Source organism: Caretta caretta, chromosome 1, assembly GCF_965140235.1.
Source record: "Caretta caretta isolate rCarCar2 chromosome 1, rCarCar1.hap1, whole genome shotgun sequence".
NCBI classification, from domain to species: domain Eukaryota; kingdom Metazoa; phylum Chordata; order Testudines; family Cheloniidae; genus Caretta; species Caretta caretta.
In genome coordinates this window covers 269,663,341-269,683,287 of record NC_134206.1, presented here as the reverse complement: position 1 = coordinate 269,683,287, position 19,947 = coordinate 269,663,341, and the positions used below count along the sequence as shown (strand labels likewise).

Genomic DNA, 19,947 nt, shown 5'->3' with positions numbered 1-19,947 from the left:
CATTGCTGGCACATGATGGCATATATCACATTGGTGGATGTGCAGGTGAACGAGCCTCTGATAGTGTGGCTGATGTTATTAGGCCCTGTGATGGTGTCCCCTGAATAGATATGTGGGCACAGTTGGCAACGGGCTTTGTTGCAAAGATAGGTTCCTGGGTTAGTGGTTCTGTTGTGTGGTATGTGGTTGCTGGTGAGTATTTGCTTCAGGTTGGGGGGCTGTCTGTAGGCAAGGACTGGCCTCTTTCCCAAGATTTGTGAGAGTGTTGGGTCATCCTTCAGGATAGGTTGTAGATCCTTAATAATGCGTTGGAGGGGTTTTAGTTGGGGGCTGAAGGTGACGGCTAGTGGCGTTCTGTTATTTTCTTTGTTAGGCCTGTCCTGTGGGGTGGGAGGAGGTATTTTTTCATGCTTTTTGTGTGTATATAATAAGATCTTCTACACTTTCCACAGTATGCATCCGATGAAGTGAGCTGTAGCTCACGAAAGCTTATGCTCAAATAAATTGGTTAGTCTCTAAGGTGCTTTGCTTTTTGCGAATACAGACTAACACGGCTGTTACTCTGAAACCTGTCATATTTTCTTTTATTTTTCCATTTACATTTATACAGAAGTGAACTATGACACATTTTGGATGCAAATAGTGATGTAGATGCAATTAATGTGCCTAAAGAGCTAGATATGAAATATTTAATTAGTTTGTGACATAGCAAATATTTTTCTAAGCCCCTAGCGGCATCAACTTTGAAGAAACCAAGAAAAGAAGTAATGTCCCCCTTTAAAGGAAAAGAGAGTCTTAGACAATATTTCCTGAGACACCCAAGTCTGGGGAAATCTCCAGAAGCACAAAGGTAAATTTACAGGGTTCGAATTCACTATTTATACTCACTACATAAAAGTAGAATTAATGTTATTGGAAATTTACTTTGTAATGATGTCTGCTTCATTTCTAAATTTATGCTAAAGGGAATGAACTCCAGGAGGGATTGATTATAACAGCAGGTTCATAGATCACCCTCTTCTGTGAAACATTCTGGCATGTGCTTCAAACCATGGTCACAAAATCTGTCTCATGACAAATCTAATTCAGGATCCTTTCAGCCGTGTCATAGTTTTCAGAAAACATCTAGTAAAAGCTCTCTAAGGCCCTGTTTTGATGGGCCAGAGGGTTGTATTTGTCAATTGAGTTAGATCAATCGAATGGGCTTACCACAATTGAAAAGACCCTTCATGGAGTACCTTCACTGAGAGAAAATACTGGGCATTAAAGGGCTCATTAATCTAGAGGACAAAGGAATAACAACCAAAGGCTGGAAGCTGAAGCCAGACAAATTCAGATTAGAAATAAACTACAAATTTTTAACAGTGAGGGTGATCAACCCCGCTGGAAGGGAAGTGGTGGATTTTCCATCTCTTGATGTCTTCAAATAAAAAATGGATGCCTTTCTGGGAGGAATATTTTAGTCACATATGTTATTGGGCGCCATACAGAGGTAACTGTGTGAAATGTAATGGCCGGTGATATACAGGAGCTCAAACTAAATGATCTAATGGCTCTTTCTGGCCTTAAAACATATGAATTCATGAATCAGTAAGACGAATGTAAACCTTAGTATGTCTGACCAGGAGGTATCACTAGAGGACCACATAGACTTCATGGTATCCTGGATGTCCTTCCTCCATGTCCCAATAAGATACTGACATCAATGGTTCCTCTGTTTTTCAGTGGATGGTAGATACTTCCAGATCATATCAATGCCTTTTGGAATGTCAATCAGCTCCCAGAATATTTATCAAACTACTGGTAATATCATCTTCAAATTAAGAAATGGGACATTCAAGTCAATTACTATTTGAACAGCCTACTGTAAAAAGCTCCCTTGGAAAGGGAAACAACCTGCCATATTCTTCTAGTAATGAGATTTTTATATAAAAATACCTAAATAAATAAACAAACATGATCAGTTGGAGTAAGAGCTCTCTTAATCAATCCTAGTAGATCATTCATGTGGAAATTTAGAAGATTTCCTACTCTAGGACCAATTTCAGAAGATTAGATTCTTGGTTCTTCTAATGTTTCAAGCCCAACAAGTGTTGGGCTCCAAAGACCTTCAACTTCTGGTAATGGTGGCTGCCTGTGCAGATGCAATGTATTGGGTCAGTTGTGGATTTCAGATGCAAAATCAGTCAAGGAAATATGGCTTGCGAAAAATCTCATTCCAGCATATATCTTCTGTAGTTTTAAAAAAGTTTCTGCAAATATTAGTGCATGAATACTAAATAAACAATTAGTTTCCTTTTTATTACTTCCACAGCCCATTGATGAGAATACCTGCAGTGAGTTTCAGCCTTGTATTTTGAAACTGCTGTAGAAACTCATGATCTAGTTGTGATTTTTTTTTTTGGTGTGGTGGATTCAACAAGTGGCAATAGAAGGCTAAATATTGTTTTATCAGATATAAAGGCTATAAAGTACCTTCTAGTTTCCCATTTTATATAGTACTTGCTGCAATGACGTATTTAAACAACAGTCCTACTACAGCTGAAATCAATGTAAGTTTTGTAATAAACAACACAGAGCCAAATTCTTCCATCGTTATTCAGAGAACACTCCTTTGGAAATCAGTAACAAAAGAGAGAGTAGCACGATTTGACCTGCATGTTGTAGAATATCTCTAAACTTAAATACATTTGAAAAAGAAAAATACACCTTGTCCTGGTTTAGTAAAATCACTGCTGAAGATGTATAGAAGTCTGTTGATGTATAATGGGATTATTCAGTTGTGTACTATCATTTTTCCTTCATTATAGCTTTGGAAGGCACAATATTTGTTCTGCTAATGTACAAAATTGTTAACATGTTTTTGTTTAGGAAACAGCAAGGTGACCTAGAAAAAATAGCTTTTCACACCCTGGTGGTACTGCTGAATCCAATAGTTAGTAATTACTTAAAACGAAAAAAGTTTCATCAAGTATGTCTTGAGGAGATGCCCTGGAGGTCTCAGATGAACGTTTATATGGCAATTACTCACTTCAATTTGTTTAAGAAGAGGCTGGAAGAGCAATATAATATCGGAGTTTGCAGTTTACAACATTTGAACAGGTATGATGTACTGTAATATTTAAAACACGAAATGTGTTATTAATGCTAACACTTACATTTTTAATTAAAATCCCATTGGTCAATTTGGTCATATGACTAGCTCCCTTCATGGGTTGCATGAAAATTTTTATAGCCCCTATGCACAAGGGTAAAGCAAATCTTACATTGTACAACAGTGACCCTGTATTGTTAGGGTGATTATTATAGTATTTTTGTTTTGTTGAGCCAGGAAAGTGCTATTTCTGAGTCTATTGAAAGTTTTGGAATTGTGCAATAGAACATTCTTTTTGTCTTATTTTTTTCAGACTTTAAAACTTCTGACCATAATTCATTATTTAAGACTTATAAAAGTACTTGAAGAATAATCAAAATTCAGTGATGGTGGAATGAATATTATGAATGTGTTTGGAAGTCTTCCTTAATACAGTATCTAGATTTTTAAATTATTGTTTTATTTCTTTTCCCCCTCCAGTTATGATGTTCTGGACCCTGAAATACTCTCATTAAATAATTCTGGCATCATAGTTGTGAGAGGAGGAACAGATGACAACATAGGAGCACTGAGTCACTTGCTGATTAAAAGAACACAATCAGGAAGTACCAGAAAAATAACCGGTAATTGTTATGAATATGTGAACAGACGAAATCTATTTAACCTAGCTTTCTCCAATACCTTATTTAACATTGTCAGAATCATGAAACACCTCTTATAGACAAAATACTGTATGGAGATAGCAAGGTTAGATTAGGACTGGGAATCAGGAGATCCCTAATTCTACTCCCAGCTCCATCACTGGTTCATTTTGTGACCTTGGGCAAGTCATTTATACCTCCATTTGGGGAAGATTGGAAAGGGTCCCCAGGCTTTCCTGGATCCCAAAGGTCTCCTCTTGTGTTTTCCTTCCCCACACATACTACAAAAGGAGATAAGCTTTTGAGCTTTCACAGAGCTCTTCTTAAGGAGTTGGAAAGGTACCTGAAAAAGAGCAGGTCTAAAAAGATCTCTCTGTAAGCTGGTCTCTTTCAGCAACAGAAGTTGGTCCCATTAAAGATATTCCATCACTCACCTTGTCTCATTACAGAGCTAAGTAATTTTTACCCACAACAAGCATTGTCACAAAAAGAGAGTGTGATTCATTCCCCCCACCACTTTCCCTCCAAAGAGGGCTTTGCCACCAGAGGGATTTTGGGGAGCTTGCTGAATGGCCACTTCCCCTAAAAACTGTATGGCTTCAGGGAGGAAGACTGCTTGATAGAAAAGAGGTTCTGGTTTGGTTTGGAGGATGGACAAAATATTAAGCACACTATTTTGGTTCAACCAATTTTTCCCATCACTACTTTGACCTCCACTTCACTAAAAATATATTATGATATTATAAATATAACTTATTTATAAAAATAATTGTTTATAAAATAATTATAAATTATAATGTTAGCTTTGGCATTTCCTGACTTTTGAATATTTAAGTGCAGCTTTAAAATCTTAAGTCTAGTGATGTGATTTTTGTTATGTTTTTTGAGAATGTTAACTTCGTTTTAACCAATTATCTTTTCATCTTAAGATTCTGATAAATCTTCTGAGCACATCATTAAATTTAGTGAAGCAGATACTCCTCGATCTCAAATGACAAATGATACAGAGTTATCCATTACTCTTTCCGCCAGAGAACATGAACGGCTTACGTCTAATGCCATTCTGTTAGAGCATTTCACAAAAACCTTTCTGCATTTAAGAAGAGCAGTGGTAACGTGCACTTTTGAATTAAGATATTTGCTACTGTTTTATATTATTTAGTTTTTTTTAAATACTACACTACTTCAAAAAACTTTTAAATGGGAGAAAACTAGTGATTTTTCATCCTGAGGAAAATGTTCAAACAATGTATATCATATATATACACACTTTATCATACTTGACAAACTACTGCATCTTTCACTTTCTTCATAATTTTTCCTTACCATATTTTCTAAGTCCTTCCTTAAAGTATTGCCAGTCTTATTTGTTGATATCTTTTGTTAGAAGAGTTGAGGGCCATGGTGAATAAGTGATCAATCTTGGTGTTTTAAAAACTATTTTAATTGTAGCTCTTTTGGGACCCCCTCTCTTCCTCCCAGCTCACCTAAACTTTCACTTTAAAAAAAAAGTGACGGCTCTGAATATTATTAACATACAAAGCTTTTTCAAACATTTAAAAAAAATGTTTAAGAGCCTGTATCATTAGTAGAATATGTGTAGATCTAGCACTGTAAGTATGGGTACATTTCAAAATATAGTATTTTTTCAATTTGTTTCTTTCTTTATTTGCCAAGTCTTGAATTCATGAGGATTTATTTTTTCTGCAGCAACATTTGATAATGTAACAAACATCTAAAACATCTGTAACAATACTTAATAAAACCTTTGATGTTCACCTGAAAAATATCTGCCTATGGTATTATCTATCTGTAAATACTGAAAGATAGAAATGCACAGATTAAACCCTCCTCCTGAAAATGGGGTTATATTCTGAAAGTGGCATTGTGGGCTTTCCATATGTGATTACCTTATCAAAGATTTACTCAATTTATAATTTTATTTCCTTTGTCCACCCTGCAAATTGAATCAGTTATCAGAAAGTTCAAGGCATGTTCTTTCTGAATCTGACATCTCAAAAAATAAAGACTGAAACATATTTGCAAGTGGAATTTAGTTGTTCATTCTGCTGCCTGTGGCAAAATAGAATCCCAGCTCACTTTCATGGTGCTGGGTTGACTCTCCAAAACTAAGTGTAAAAAAATAGTAAAAAATTATTTTTGTAGCTGTGTAAAAAGTTCTTACTTGGAATGCATCAACTCTTGAAAGAGAAACACAAAACTAAAGTCCTGGCAGATAAAGAATTTCTGTCATTGGTTCAATCTATCCTACTTTGGACTCAGTCCTACTACAGCTGAAGTCAATGTAAGTTTTGTAATAAACATCACTGGGAGGAGGATTAAATCCTTTGACAGTGATGAAATCATTACCTTCTAGTTTCTGTTTGCCTATATGAAATTAGATGCTTGTCTACACAGGGATACTCAGGAAAGTTAAGAGAAATCAACTAAAGCTATGAAGCCAATGCACATAAAAATAATTCTAGGTGGATAAAGCTACAGCAGAGTAAGGCCACTTTTCCTCTGAATGAAAGCATCCATACTTAAGTTTTAGTGTGTTTTGACTTATGCACATTACACAGCTTTAATTGGTTTGTCTTAATATTCCTGAGAGTCCCCATGTAGACAAGCCTTCTGAGTGGACAAATGTAAACATAACAAACCCCATTGATATTGCTGATTTCAGTGAGTTTGCTAGGGCAGAATTCAGCCCACTGTGTCTGACATTGCTAAAATGTTATAAATGTGTACTTTTGAATTTTATAATAGGAAGCATTTTTTTCATCACTCCTGCCAAGGGTCATGGTAGATTCTCCATCACTGGCAATGTGACTTATTTCCCTTATGTATTATTACATTGTGAGGCTAAATGTATTGATTTTTTTTTTTTGCAAAGTAGATTAAGAACCTGGAATGGAAGGTGCTGTACAATTTTCTAAATTGTATTGCTGATAAGACCTCAGCTGGAGTATTGTGACCAGTTCTAGGTGCCACATTTACGGAAGGATGTGGACAAATTGGAGAAAGTCCAGAAGACAGCAACAAAAATGATTGAAGGTCTATAAAACATGACCTATGAGGAGAGATTGAAAAAATTGGATTTATTTAGTTTGGAGAAGAGAAGTCTGAAGGGGGACTTAATAGTTTTCAAGTACTTAAAAGGTTGTTACAGGAAGGGGGGTGAAAAATTGTTCTCATTAACCTTTGAGGATAGGACAAGAAGCAATGGACTTACATTGCAGAAAGGGAGGTTTAGTTGGACATTAGGAAAAACTTCTTAACTGTCATAGTAGTTAAGCCCTGGAACAAATTGCCTAGGGAGGTTGTGGAATCTCCATCATTGGAGGTTTTTAAAAATAACATCTCTCAAGAATGGTCTAGGTATTACATCGTCCTGCCTTGAATGCAGGGGACTGTACTAAATAACCTCTCGAGGTCCCTTCCAGTCCTACACTTCTATGATTATCATTTTTTTAAATGTATTAAGTAAATTCTTACTGAGGGTGAGTAATTTAAGGAAATCTTCATAATTTTAAAGGATTATTTCTATATAAGTTTTGAGGTAGAGGAATGAATCTTTGTTCAGAGCTATACTTTGAAAATATAACATTTTGAAAAAATTATATATAGGTTCTCGCTCATCGTGGTGGTCACTGGACATTGCTTCAAAATACCTGCCGAGAGCTTTGGAACTATAGTCAAGAAGTGCAGTCAATTGCCAAGCATTCACATTCTCTTCAAGGATTATTTCCTATTACCAGAAATTTTCTTATCAGCACTATCTGGTTGCCATTCTATTTGGCATCAGATATGATCCTTGATATGATAATTGAACTACAAACTAGTAATTCCCTTAAGGTAAACATATATTTTTATTAATATATTATGTCCATTGTAGTTAGTTCTTTGAATGGTGTGGAAAAATGGAGAAAAGAATCGGAGGAATTATTTTCTTTCATTGATTTTGGTAACTTCAAACTACTGCCCATAATACAGCCTATACAGAAGAAAAGTATTTCTTAACTTGTAGAACTATAACTTACCTTCTAAAAACTTGCTTTCCAAGAGATGTTAGAAACTGAAGCCATCTATTATTACTGTCTGCCTCAATTTTACAGATACCTTTTCCTTTTATCTTTCAGTTTCTATGGTGCCCACGAGAACTGGGCAGGAAATAGTTTTCCTTTCCCATGAGAATTTTCAAAATTTTGAAAAATTTCCCAGCTCAAATCAGGATGCAAAGTCAAAATCTTGAAAATTTTGCAAACCAAAAATCTGAAATTTGTTTTGGATTGGGTCAATCTAAATATTCTATTTAGAAAATTTTGAAACACTTTGTTTTGATTTCAACTTCTTAAATTTTATTTTTTACTATAAATTAACTTAAATATCGAAATAAAAATTGGAATGAAATTTGAAAATAAAAATTTAAAATGAAAACCAAAAAATGTAACTTTTTGACAATTTTGAAACTTTTTCATCAAAAATCTTTAAAATGGGAAACTGATTGTGAACAGTTTTGGTTTCAATAAAGTGGCATTTTCTGACAAATAAAATGTTTTTCAGAAACTTCCCAACTGGCTCTAGTGCCCGTTACAAAGTATGTGAAGTGCCTTACAAACCGTTGATGAAAACAAAACTGAGCCCAATGGCCAAGGGATGGGGAGGGGGTTGGAAAGTCTATATGGCGAACAAAAGGAAATGGGCAAAAAGAAAAGCAATCTAGAAAGAGTTACATTAACTCTGTGGTTGTTCATTGCAATACAATTAGTTGCATTAACTTTTGAAACTGCTCATTATAATATATTATGTTCCATTTATAGATTTTTGATCCTGAAGGAGATTTCTGTGTTCCAAGTTGTGTAGGAGGAATTGCTGATGAGGACGGTGGTTCTAATCTTACTTTTTGCTGCCTTCTTGATGATATCAATGTGGTTGATTTGAGATGGATATGTGGTCTGGTACTGAGAACTATAGAGCTCTTATACCAAATGAAGAAATGGGAAGCACTGGTACATATAGCCATGCATTTTAACACAATTACACAGTAAGTAACACTTAAGGGCGTATGGAAAGGAAAAAGCTAGATTATTCATTTAAATATAAGTAATTTTGATTTGTAATATTACTTGGCCTTTTCCAGTGAGAGATATGCAGAACAAGTGACTCCACTGCTGATATATGCACAGAGACAACTTCTGGAGAGAATACAGCAATTCGGAGGCCCAGATAGTCCTCAGCCTCATTTCATAAAATACCTGGGTGATAATGCAGACAAGGTGAACTATTTATTTAATTGTTTAGGTACTGAATCTCACTGTGAACTAAATCCTGAAAAATGTTTTAATTTATTGTGTTTTTAACAGATTAATAAGATTTCTCATAATGTTGTCAAACAGGAATCTTTAAGATTATATTCATGAACAATACAGATCAAAGTTTATGCAACTATACCATATTATGCATATGTGACAGGGTACTCTGCCCCTTAATGGCAGTACTGCTTAATGATCAGTCCATCTAGTGTGACCTTTTAAGACTCTGAAAGGTCTGATTATAGATACCAGGACCTGGAGAATATTGGGAGAGAGGAAGCTGTCCCAGGAGTCAGACTTATACAGGAGGAAATCCCATTGCTGTTTCTTTAAGGGGCTGGGGCCAGGAGCCTTACAGAGAGGGCAGAGCAAGGCTTCCCTCTCTCCCAACCAAATGGGCATGAGGTGGCAGAAGGAGACCAGCATAAATGCAGCCTCCACTCACATAGCAGGTCAGATAATAGGAAACATCTCCTCAAAGGCGTCAAAGGAGTCAGCGGACGCCGCCCAGAGGAACTCTGTGCGGATACATGAATGGACTGATCAGAAATAGGCCCCACAGTCACAGGAGACTCCACTGGCCAACCTCCTCACTCTGGTTTTATAGATGGCCATTTTAGCTAGGGCCAGGAGGAGGTTGACCAGGAGATCCCATGACTTTGTGGGGCCGCGGATAGGGAGTGTATAAATAAGAAGATGAGGGGAAAAGTGCAACCAAAAGCATAATAAAATATTTTTGAGGAGCCGGAATAGGGGCTGCAGCCTGGCACACTCCAAATATATGTGTGCCAGGGTTTCCCTCAAGCCGCAAAAGGGGCTGGTGTCTGGGATGGGGTGAACCGCGCTAAGTACACGCCCATGGTCATGGCTCTGTGAAGGAGCCGCCAACTGATATCCCTGACAGGCCTCAGGATCAAGGTGGAATATATGCTGGCCCACCGGGGCTCCTCACCCTCCAAAGGTGGCAGAAGGTCCAGCCATTTTGTATCGGGGCAGGACACGAGAGTGAGGGCATAAAGGGTATGGAGCACGAGCATGTATAGATGTTTCCTTGGTGCGGTCTGGAAGCAGACTGGCTGCAGCTCGTGCAGCTGGCTCACGGTGAAGGGCTGGGGGTGGGGGTCGGTTGGGTCCACGGGGCAGGAGCCCGATGGAAAGGTCCAGCGGGCCTGGGGTGGAGGGTGGGCAGGGCGTGCCCTCATGCAGGACCTGGTCAAGGTAAACCTGAGCAATGGGCAGCAAAGCAGCCCTCACTTCCTGAAGTACGCGCCGGGGAGTACGAGGTCTGGAGAGCCCCATGTGCTGAGTGAGCGTCAGGGGATCCAGCCAGTCTCCCCGGTCGTAATCCAGGAGGTCTCCGACTCTTCTGCCAGGACCAACCTCTGGCGCACCGAGGGAGACTCCGCCACCTGCACGTGAAGCTGGGGGTTGTGTAGCAGGGGCTCCGCGAGGAGATCTGCCCCCTCGGTGGCCGCCACGGACCTGGTCGTTGAAAGCCGTTTCCAGGTCCGGAGGAGGTCCTAGTAGAAGACAGGCAGTCCAGAGAGGTCTCGCGGAAGACCTCTCGGATGAAGATAAAGGAGCTGCCGGTCGTATTGGAGCCCTCGGAAGCGGCGCAGGAAGGCGTGCGCCAGTATGCTCCACGCCAGACTACCTGCACCATAAAGGAGCCTCTGCAGGGCCTGGAGGCGGAAGACATGGACCTGAGCATGCAGACACTTCAGGCCCTGCCCTCCCTCCTCCGGGGTAGATGGAGAACCCCTGCAGGGACCCAGTGCAGTCCTGACCAAAAGAACTCCAGAATCGATGTCTGGAGGTTGGCCAGGAAACCCGGGGTGGTACCAGGGTGTTGAGCCAGTACCAGACCATGGACAGGACTAGTTGATTAAGCACCAGTGCTCTCCCTCGAAGGGAGAGGCACCGGAGTAGTCCTGTCCATTTCCAGAGCCGCTCTATCACCCTGCCCTCTAAATCATGCCAGTTCTCCGGTGGAGAGGGATGCGCAGCAGAAAGATAAATGCCGAGATAGAGCAGCGGACCTGCGCTCCACCGGATGGCCTGAAGCGCGAGTGGGAGGGAGCTTGCGTGCAAGCCGTCCCCGACCACCAGGCCAGAGCTCTTGACCCAGTTGACCCGGGCGGAGAAGGCTGCCAAGTAAATGGCCTGGCAAGCCTCCACCTGCGCCAAGTTGCCCGGATCCTGGACCACGAGGAGCACATCATCAGCATACGCTAACAGAACCAGCTGCAGCTCCGGCTCCTGCAGCACCAACCCTGTCAACCTCCTGCGGAGGAGACAGAGGAAGGGCTCGACCACCAGAGCGTACAGCTGGCCCAAGAGGGGGCACCCCTGCCATACTCCTCGCCTGAAGATGACTGGTTCGGTCAGGGTCGAGTTGAGCCTGACCAGACACTCTGCGGAAGCATACAGCACCCGGAGAAAACCCACAAACTGAGGTCCGAAGCCAAACACCCGCAGAGTGCTTTGGAGATCCCCGTGATTTACCCTGTCGAATGCCTTCTCCTGATTCAAGGACAGGAGGGAGAACAACAGACCATCCATACACCCGAATTCCAAAAGGTCCCAGACCAGATATAGGTTGTCAAAGATGCTGTGGCCCGGGATGGTGTAGGTCTGGTCTGGGTGGACCATGTCCGCCAGCATGGACCCTAGCTGCAGCAAGATGGCTTTTGCTACGACTTTGTAGTCCGTGCTGAGGAGCGAGATGGGACGCCAATTTCGTAAATCGCAGAGGTCCCCCTTCTTCAGCAATAAGGCGAGCATGGCTCGCCTGCACGAAAGCAGGAGGATCCCGCTCTGCAAAGACTCAGCCCAGACAGTGACTAGGTCTGGGCCGAGGACGTCCCAGAACACGCGGTAGAACTCCATGGTCAGCCTGTCCATGCCCGGAGATTTATTGGTGGGCATGCAACGGAGGGCTTCCGAGAACTCGGCCAGAGTGAGAGGCAGCTCTAGCCGGTCTCGGTCGCCCACACTGACCGTAAGTAGCTCCTCCCAGAGCACTCTGCAAGCATTAGGATCAGTCAGATCCGGGGAGAAAAGGCTTGCGTAGAAGGCTCTCGCCCTCCCGCACATCTCCACTGGATCTGTGAGGGGGGCGCCGTCTTCTGCCAGAAGACAGGCGACGTGTTTCTTGGCCCCCCTCTTTTTCTCCAGGGCGTAGAAGAAGCAGGAGCCACAATCCATCTCCCGAAGGAGGCGGATGCGGGATCGAACAAAGGCGCCCCAGGCCCGATGGTCCTCGAGGGCCCGGAGCTCCTCCCACTTCTCCTGGCATGCTCCGCAGGGGGCAGATCCTCAGGGCTGGCATCCAGACGCCTCTCCAACTCTAAGACCTCCTGTTCCAACTGCTCTATTGTGGCAACTCTCCGTTGGCTGGCACCCCACATGTGGTCACAGCAGAAGAGCTGGGCGCGCACCTTCCCCAGGTCCACCACCGCTGTGCCGAGTGAAAGGCACGCCGCTGCCCTCGCCAGGTCAGCCAGAACTCCCAGAAGGATGTCACAAAGCTCACATCCTCTAACAAGCTGTTGTTGAAATGCCAATAGGCCGGCCCTGGCCTCTCCACGCGGAGGGAGGCTGTCATGGTGACTAAATGATGGTCAGAAAATGGGGCCGGCCAGATGCTGGACGAGTGGGCTCGTGAAAGGTGGAAGCGTGATAAATGATGCGGTCCAACTGGGAGTGGCGCGACCGATGGGTCTCCATCCGGACAAAGGTGAACGTGGAAATGTCATCTGGGTGGAGGTCGCACCAGACGTCCACCAGGGAGTGGTGTTCGACTATCTCCTGGAGGACATCCGTGGCGGCCGGGCATTGCTTGGTCCCCCAAGCGGTCCCGCTGCTTGAGTGTAGTGTTAAAGTCCGCACCCAGGACCAGGCACTCATGAGGATCCAAGGTTCCGAGGAAGGCGGACGCCTGCTGATAGAATTGCAGCCACTCTGGGCCCGATGTCGGGGCATAGACGTCAATGAGGTTGACCACAAGCCCCTCCATACGGACCCGGAGGTGCAATAGGCGGCCCGGCACAGCCTTGATGACCCCCAGCACCTCGGGCCGTGGGTCGGGGGAGAACAGGGTCACCACTCCAGCCGTACGAACTGTGAGATGGCTAAAGTAGACCCTGTCCCCGCAGTTCAGCTGCCAGCTGTCTTTGGTGGCCGGATCCATATGGGTCTCCTGCAGGAAAACCACAGAGTACCCTCCCTCCCGAAGGAAGGAGAGCACCTGGGACCTGTGGAGACCCATCCTACAGCCCCTGGTGTTCAGTGTTGAGAAAATGAGCAGTGCCATGAGGAGAGCTGTGGGGGATCCTCGCCGGCAGGGACGCTCGCGGCCCGCATTGGGCCACGCAGCAAACCGTGACCTACCCCGTAGGTGAGCAACGAGTCACGGAAGCCGCAGATCCGCTGGTAGGCTGCGGTGGCCTGCTTCCCATTCCTTTTACCCTTCCCCATAAGGGCCCTTGTGGCCCGGAGCATCTGATAGAAGTCCCCCCAACGCTGGAAAGCAAGCTGTACCTTGTTGCGGGAGCCATGGACGTCTTCTATAAACTCCCACAACTCCTCTCACAGTGCATGGGGGTGTGGGGTTACTGTCTCCTGGTCATCTCCTGACGGGGCCCTTGGTACAGCCCCGTGGCCCACTGAGATGGGCAGGCAGGGTGCGGACCCCCGACGGGGCACACGATGGGCTGGCGCCACGCGGTCCTCGAGGGCCCGGAGCTCCTCCCACTTCTCCCGGCACGCTCCGCAGAGGAGCGAGTCTTCGGGGTTGGTGGCCAGACGCCTCTCCAGCTCTAAGACCTCCGGTTCCAACTGCTCTATCGCCGCATTTCTCCGTTGGCTGGTGCCCTGGGTGTAGTCGCGGCAGCAAAGCTGGGCGCGCACCTTCCCCAGGTCTCACCATCGCCGCGCCAAGAGAAAGGCATGCCGCTGCCCTCGGCAGGCCAGCCAGAATTCCCAGAAGGACGTCACGAAGCCCTCATTCTCCAACAATTTGTTGTTAAAATGCCAATAGGCTGGTCCCGGCCTCTCTGCACAGAGGGAGGCTGTCACGGTGGCTAGGTGATGGTCAGAAAATGGGGAAGCCGAATGCTGGAGGAGTGGGCTCGTGAGAGATGGAAGCGTGATAAATAAATGCGGTCCAACCGGGAGTGGCTCGACCGATGGGCTTCCACCCGGACAAAGGTGAACATGGAAGTGTCATCCAGATGGTGGTCATGCCAGATGTCCACTAGGGAGTGATGTTCAACTATCTCCCGGAGTGTGTCCGCGGCGGCCAGGCACTGCTCGGTCCCTGAGTGGTCTCGCTCCTTGAGAGTGGTATTAAAATCCCCTCCCAGGACCAGGCACTCATGAGAATGTAAGGTGCCGAGGAAGGCGGACGCCTGCTGATAGAATTGCAGCCGCTCCGGGCCCGATGTCAGGGCATAGACGTTAACGAGGTTAACCACAAGCCCCTCTATACGGACCCGGAGTTGCAGCAGGCGACCCTTCATGGCCTCGGCGACCCCTAGCACCTCAGGCCGTAGGTCGGGGGAGAACAGGGTCGCCACTCCAGCCTTCCGAATTGTGGAATGGCTAAAGTAGATCCTGTCCCCCACTCCAGCCGCCAACTGTCTTCAGCGGTCGGATCCATATGGGTCTTCTGCAGGAAAATCACAGAGTACCCTCCCTCCTGAAGGAAGGAGAGCACCTGGAACCTGCGGAGAGCAATCCTACAACCCCGGCTGTTTAACGTTGTGATGGTGAGAGGTGTCATGGGGCGCGCTGGGGGGGTCCTCACTGGCAGAGATGCTCGCATCCCCCAGCAGGCCGCGCGACAGTCCCTGACTCATCCCGTAGGTAATTGGTCACGGAAGACGTGGACCTGCCAGTAGGCCGCAGCATTCTGCTTCCCAGTCCCTTTACCTTCCCCCATGAGGGCCCTTGTGGCCCAGAGGATTTGAAAAAAATCCCCCCATCGCTGGAGAGCAAGCTGTACCTTGTTGTGGGAGCCACGGACATCCTCTAAAAACTTACACAGCTCTCCTCGCAGCTCATCGGGGGGTGGGGTTACGGTTTCCCAGTTGTTCCCCGGCGGGGCCCTTGGTGCAGCCCCGTGGCCCACTAAAACGGGCAAGCAGGGTGCGGACCCCCGACAGGGTGCCTGATGGGCTGGAGCGTCTAGGCCCACCTCAAACCCTGGGGCAATAGGGGGTGATGGAGGGAAAATAGCAGCCCCTAATGGGTTGGGGCAGGAGAACGCAAAGGCCGCTCCCTGGGGGTCATCGGTTGGAAAAGGGAAGGAGACAGCCCCGGGGGCTGCAATAACATCGCAGGAGGTAGACTGGATAGGGGTAGGGGCAGGGGCAGGGGCAGGGGCAGGGGCAGAGGCGAGGTTCTGGGTTTAGGGAGGCAAGCAGCTGGATGGTGGCGCCTCCCGAGGAGGCTCGAGGGTTAAGGGGGTAGGGAGGGCGCTCTCAGTGATACCAGGCGCGGGCTGTATGGTGGATTTAGCGGCTACAGCATCAGGAGGTGGATTATCTTCTGTTGGGCCCCCACCTGGGAAGGAAATGGATTGCTCCGCACCAATGGGGGGTGCCCCTGCCGGCTCGTGTCCTGGCTGTGTGGCACTGGCTGCCACCTGAGCAGGCTCGGTGGTTGTCAGCGGGGTGCCATCAGCGGCCGGGTCGATGAAGGAGTCCTGGGGCTCCTCGGAGGTGGGAGCAGAAACAGCAGTTAGGGGGAGGGAGCATGGGGAAAAGAGGGGTGGAGTGAGGTCGCCCAAATCAAGGTTTGCTGGCAAAAGGTCATCCTCCCCCTGGGCGAGTGGGGTCAGATCTAGGGCCTCGATCTGCTCGAACATGGAGGAGAGGACACTTTCCGTCGCCCTGGGGTTCTCCCCATTGGCACCCGCCACGACACTCTCTCCCATGCCTGGTGGTATCTCTGCCACACCCTCCTCCATAGGCCCCGCCAGATTGTCAGCAGCAAGGGCGGGGCTCTCCCGCTCATCTGGGCTTTGTAGGGGAGGTGCCCCTTGGGCCTGAGCGGGAGAAGTGGTGGTCCGAAGAGGAGGCGGTGTGGGTTCGGGTATCGGATGGCCAGGGGCGTCGGCAATGACGGGGCCGATGTCCTGCCGGGTCTCGGGGATCCCAGGTGCCCCTCCTTGCTGGGCTAAGGGGCAGTCCCTCTGGACATGCCCTGACGCCCGGCAGAGGTAGCACCGGGCTTCCCCCGTGGAGAAATACACCCGGTAATGGGCCCCCTGGTGGGGGACTAGGAAGGACCCCTTGATCGCCTCTCTGTCACACGCCGCCGACAGCAGTAGAAGCTGCACTTGCTGGCCAAAGGAAAAGATGTGATGGAGGGTGGGGTCCTTGCAGCCCAACGGGAGAGGGCTGATAACAGAAACAGGTTTCCCCAGGGTGGAAAGGGCGGTAACAGGGCAGCATTGGGGAGAAAAGGAGGGACAGAGGTGAGGACCAGGCGGACGCCCAGGTCCTCCAGCGGCTCTTGGGGGACAAATACCCCCCCCACCGCCAGGCCCCTCTCCACCGCTTCCTGGGCGGCAGCCTCCGATGCTAAGAAGAAGACGACCTTCCCGTACATTTTGGAGGCCGCCACAATGGCCGAGGGCCCCACCACCCTCGCCAATGCCCACACATAGGTCTCCACGTGGGGCAAGGCGGGCACCAGGAGGCATCGGACACCGTGCTTCCTTGTCATGGTGGGAAAGGGGCCCCAGCCACTATTGATGGTGGCGGAGGTGGTGGGCGGGAGAGATGACGAGGCGGCAGGCAGGGGGGCTGCCGCCGCCCGGGCATACTTCCTGGGGGCTGAGGAAGGGACACCCACAGAGCTGGTGGAGGGGGCAGCGGGGAAGGAGGCTGTGGTCGGTGACGGGGCCGGAGCAGTGGGGGTGGCCCCTGCCATGGAGGGCCCGGTGGTTTTAGCGGGGCCCTTCCCCTTTTCTTGCCCTGGCCCTTCCCGCCGGCTGGTGGGGCTTCCCTAGAGACTGGGGAGGCGATGGGCATGGCAGCAGCGGAGGTCACCCCGGTGCCCTCCATTGCCGATGCCCCAGCGGGGGCGGTGGCAGGTGGTTAACAGGAGTTGGGGTCAGGTAGAAAGGGACAAGCTGTGGGGTGGACAATTCGGGGTTGGGGGGCACATGAACCACCATACGCTTGTCCAGAGAGTCCTGTTTGGTTGGCAGGTGCTTCTGGTCCACACGGTGGAATCAGGACAAGCAGCTGATTCCAGAGGCAGATGTTAGACAGCCAGCAAAGATGGTGGAGTGTGTGTGGGGGTGAAGATCATAGTATGGGGGTTGGGAGGACACAGATGGATCGGGGGGCAGCTCCGTGCCACACCACCTGTGTCCCTACAAACACAGTCACGACACAGTCAAGGCCTCCCCCCACACGAGAGCACAGTTCGAAAGTTACTCAGTCTTGGGCCCCCTCCACGGTGATTTGTAAGTTCCCCGGGCGGTGTTCCTCTGGTAGATGGCTGTTTCTTTGTCTGTTCCGGGTTTTCTTTTTTGCATTCCAGAAATGCCGGAGCAAGTGATAAGATTCCTCTCAACCGGAGACGGGTCTGCAGACAAACAGCAAGCGGCTGGGTCTGGGTCCTTCCACTCTCCCCCTCCAGGGAAGCGGGCTGGCAGGCCTCCCCTCTCTCACGGGGGGGGGGGGGTTCAGCTGGAGCGGCAGCAGCGTCTGAGGGCGGGCGGGCTAATAGCCAGCCGGCAGCCGGCCAGCACGCTAGCAACAGCAGAGAAAGAAAAAAAAAAACAAAAAGAAAAGAAAGGGGGGAGAGCGTCTGGCCCGGTCGGGGGGAAGCCAAAAGCAGGGGCAAAAAGCAAGGAAAGCCCAGGCCAGAGGGCAGCAGCAGGAGAGCAGGCTAAGTAGGTCCCTTTTCCCTGTGTAAGGTATCAGGGAAGGTTTTTTTTTTTTTTTTTTGAAACAAAAAGAAAGTTTATTGGTAACGCTTACAGAATTACCAAAGAAACAAAACAACTATGCAACAAAACAACGCAATCAGAAGGTACAACACAGCAGCTTTCAGGAGGGAGAAGTGTTCAGGCTAGCCTGGGCCCAGAGCGGGGGGGCTTCCTCGACACTCGTGGTCTTCCACCCTCCTGAGTTACCTGGTGGCCTAGAGCGGGGGGGCTTCCTCGACACTCGTGGTCTTCCACCCCCTCGAGTTACCTAGTGCCGCGCCCAGTGTCACCGATCCTCCCTCTTCTGAGAGTGCCCGGTAAGATGGGCACGGCTGCGGGGTGGGCGGTTTAGGGAGGGGGGGGGTAGACACCCATGTATTATAGGACCCCTCCTAGATGACAGGAATGATGGTATCCCCAGCGGCGACGGCTGGGGCTGGCGTCTCTCGGTCTTACCCTCAATCAAAGGGTCAGACGGAGGGAACCGGACGGGGTCACCGAGCAGAGAACCCCAGACAGCGCCCACCGCTCCTCGAATGCTTCAAGGGAGTCGGTGGATGCCGCCCAGAGGAACTCCGCCCGGATACGTGAATGTACTGAGGATCGGAAAACGGCCCCACAATCGCAGGACGTTTCGTGGGCCAACCTCCTCTCTCTGGTTTTATAAATGGCTGTTTTAGCCAAAGCTAGGAGGAGGTTGACTAAAAGATCCCGCGACTTTGTGGGGCCACGGATGGGAAGTGTATAGATAAAAAGGTGGGGGGAAAAATGAAGCCAAAAGCGTAATAGAATATTTGTGAGGAGCCGGAAAAGGGGCTGCAATCTGGCACACTCTAAATACACGTGCGCCAGGGTTTCCCTCACATTACAAAAAGGACAAGTGTCCGGAATGGGGGTAAACCGTGTCAAAAACACGCCCGTGCTCACAGCTCCGTGAAGGAGCCGCCAACTGATGTCCCCGACGGGCCTTGGGACCAAGGTGGAATACAGGCTGGCCCACCGAGGTTGCTCACCCTCCAAAGGTGGCAGGAGATCCCGCCACTTTGTATCGGGGCGGGACACCAGGGTATGGGCATGAAGGGTGTGAAGCGTAAGTGTATATAAGTATTTCCGTGAAGCAATTTGAAAGCTTACCGGCTGCAGTTCGTGCAGCCGGCTTGCAGTGAAAGGGTGAGGGGTTTGTTGGGATCTACGGGGTGGGGGCCCGATGGAAAGGTCCGGCGGGCCTGGGGTAAGGGATGGGCGGGGTGCGCCCTCGCACAAGGCTCGGCTAACGTAAGCCCGAGCAGCGGGGGTCAAAGCGGCCTTCACCTCCTGAAGTACGCGCCGGGGGGTTCGGAGGCTGGAGAGCCCCATGCGCCGAGCAAGCATCAGGGGATCCAGCCAGTCTCTCCGGTCGTAGTCCAGGAGGTCTCCGACCCTCGTGACTTCCGCCAGGACCAACCTCTGGCGCACCGAGCGGGACTCCGCCACCTGCACACGGAGCTGGGGATTGTGTAGCAGGGGCTCCGTGAGGAGATCTGCTCCCACGGTGGCCGCCACGGACCTGGTTGTTAAAAACAGTTTCCAGGCCCGGAGGAGGTCCTGGTAGAAGACCGGCAGCCCAGAGAGGTCTCGCGGAAAACCCCTCGGTGAAAGATAAAAGAGCTGCCGGTCATATCGAAACCCTTGGAAACGGCGCAGGAAGGCGTGCGCCAGTATGCTCCACGCCGAACTACGTGCACTATAAAAGAGCCTCTGCAGGGCCTGGAGGCAGAAAACGCGGACCTGAGTGTACAGACACTTCAGGCCCTGCCCTCCTTCCTTCAGGGGTAGATGAAGAACTCCAACAGGGGCCCAGTGCATTCCTGACCAGAAGAACTCTAGAATCAATCTCCGGAGGTGGGTCAGGAAACCCGGGGCCGGGGCCAGGGTGTTGAGCCGGTACCAGAGCGTGGACAGGACTAG

General features: G+C 48.4%; 1 protein-coding gene across 8 annotated transcripts in view; it reads left to right on the top strand.

Moving 5' to 3' along the window:
• Positions 1-19,947, top strand: part of CFAP54 (cilia and flagella associated protein 54) — a 208,028-nt gene that overhangs the window by 98,626 nt on the left and 89,455 nt on the right. For 7 of the 8 annotated variants that reach the window (XM_048835513.2, XM_048835512.2, XM_048835511.2 and 4 more), the window contains 7 exons: positions 726-850; positions 2,872-3,102; positions 3,575-3,717; positions 4,665-4,846; positions 7,366-7,593; positions 8,559-8,782; positions 8,879-9,014. In XM_048835513.2, coding sequence (XP_048691470.2) covers positions 726-850; positions 2,872-3,102; positions 3,575-3,717; positions 4,665-4,846; positions 7,366-7,593; positions 8,559-8,782; positions 8,879-9,014 — 1,269 coding nt within the window. The remainder of the gene's footprint in view (positions 1-725; positions 851-2,871; positions 3,103-3,574; positions 3,718-4,664; positions 4,847-7,365; positions 7,594-8,558; positions 8,783-8,878; positions 9,015-19,947) is intronic. The other variant, XM_048835518.2, reaches the window with a different exon arrangement.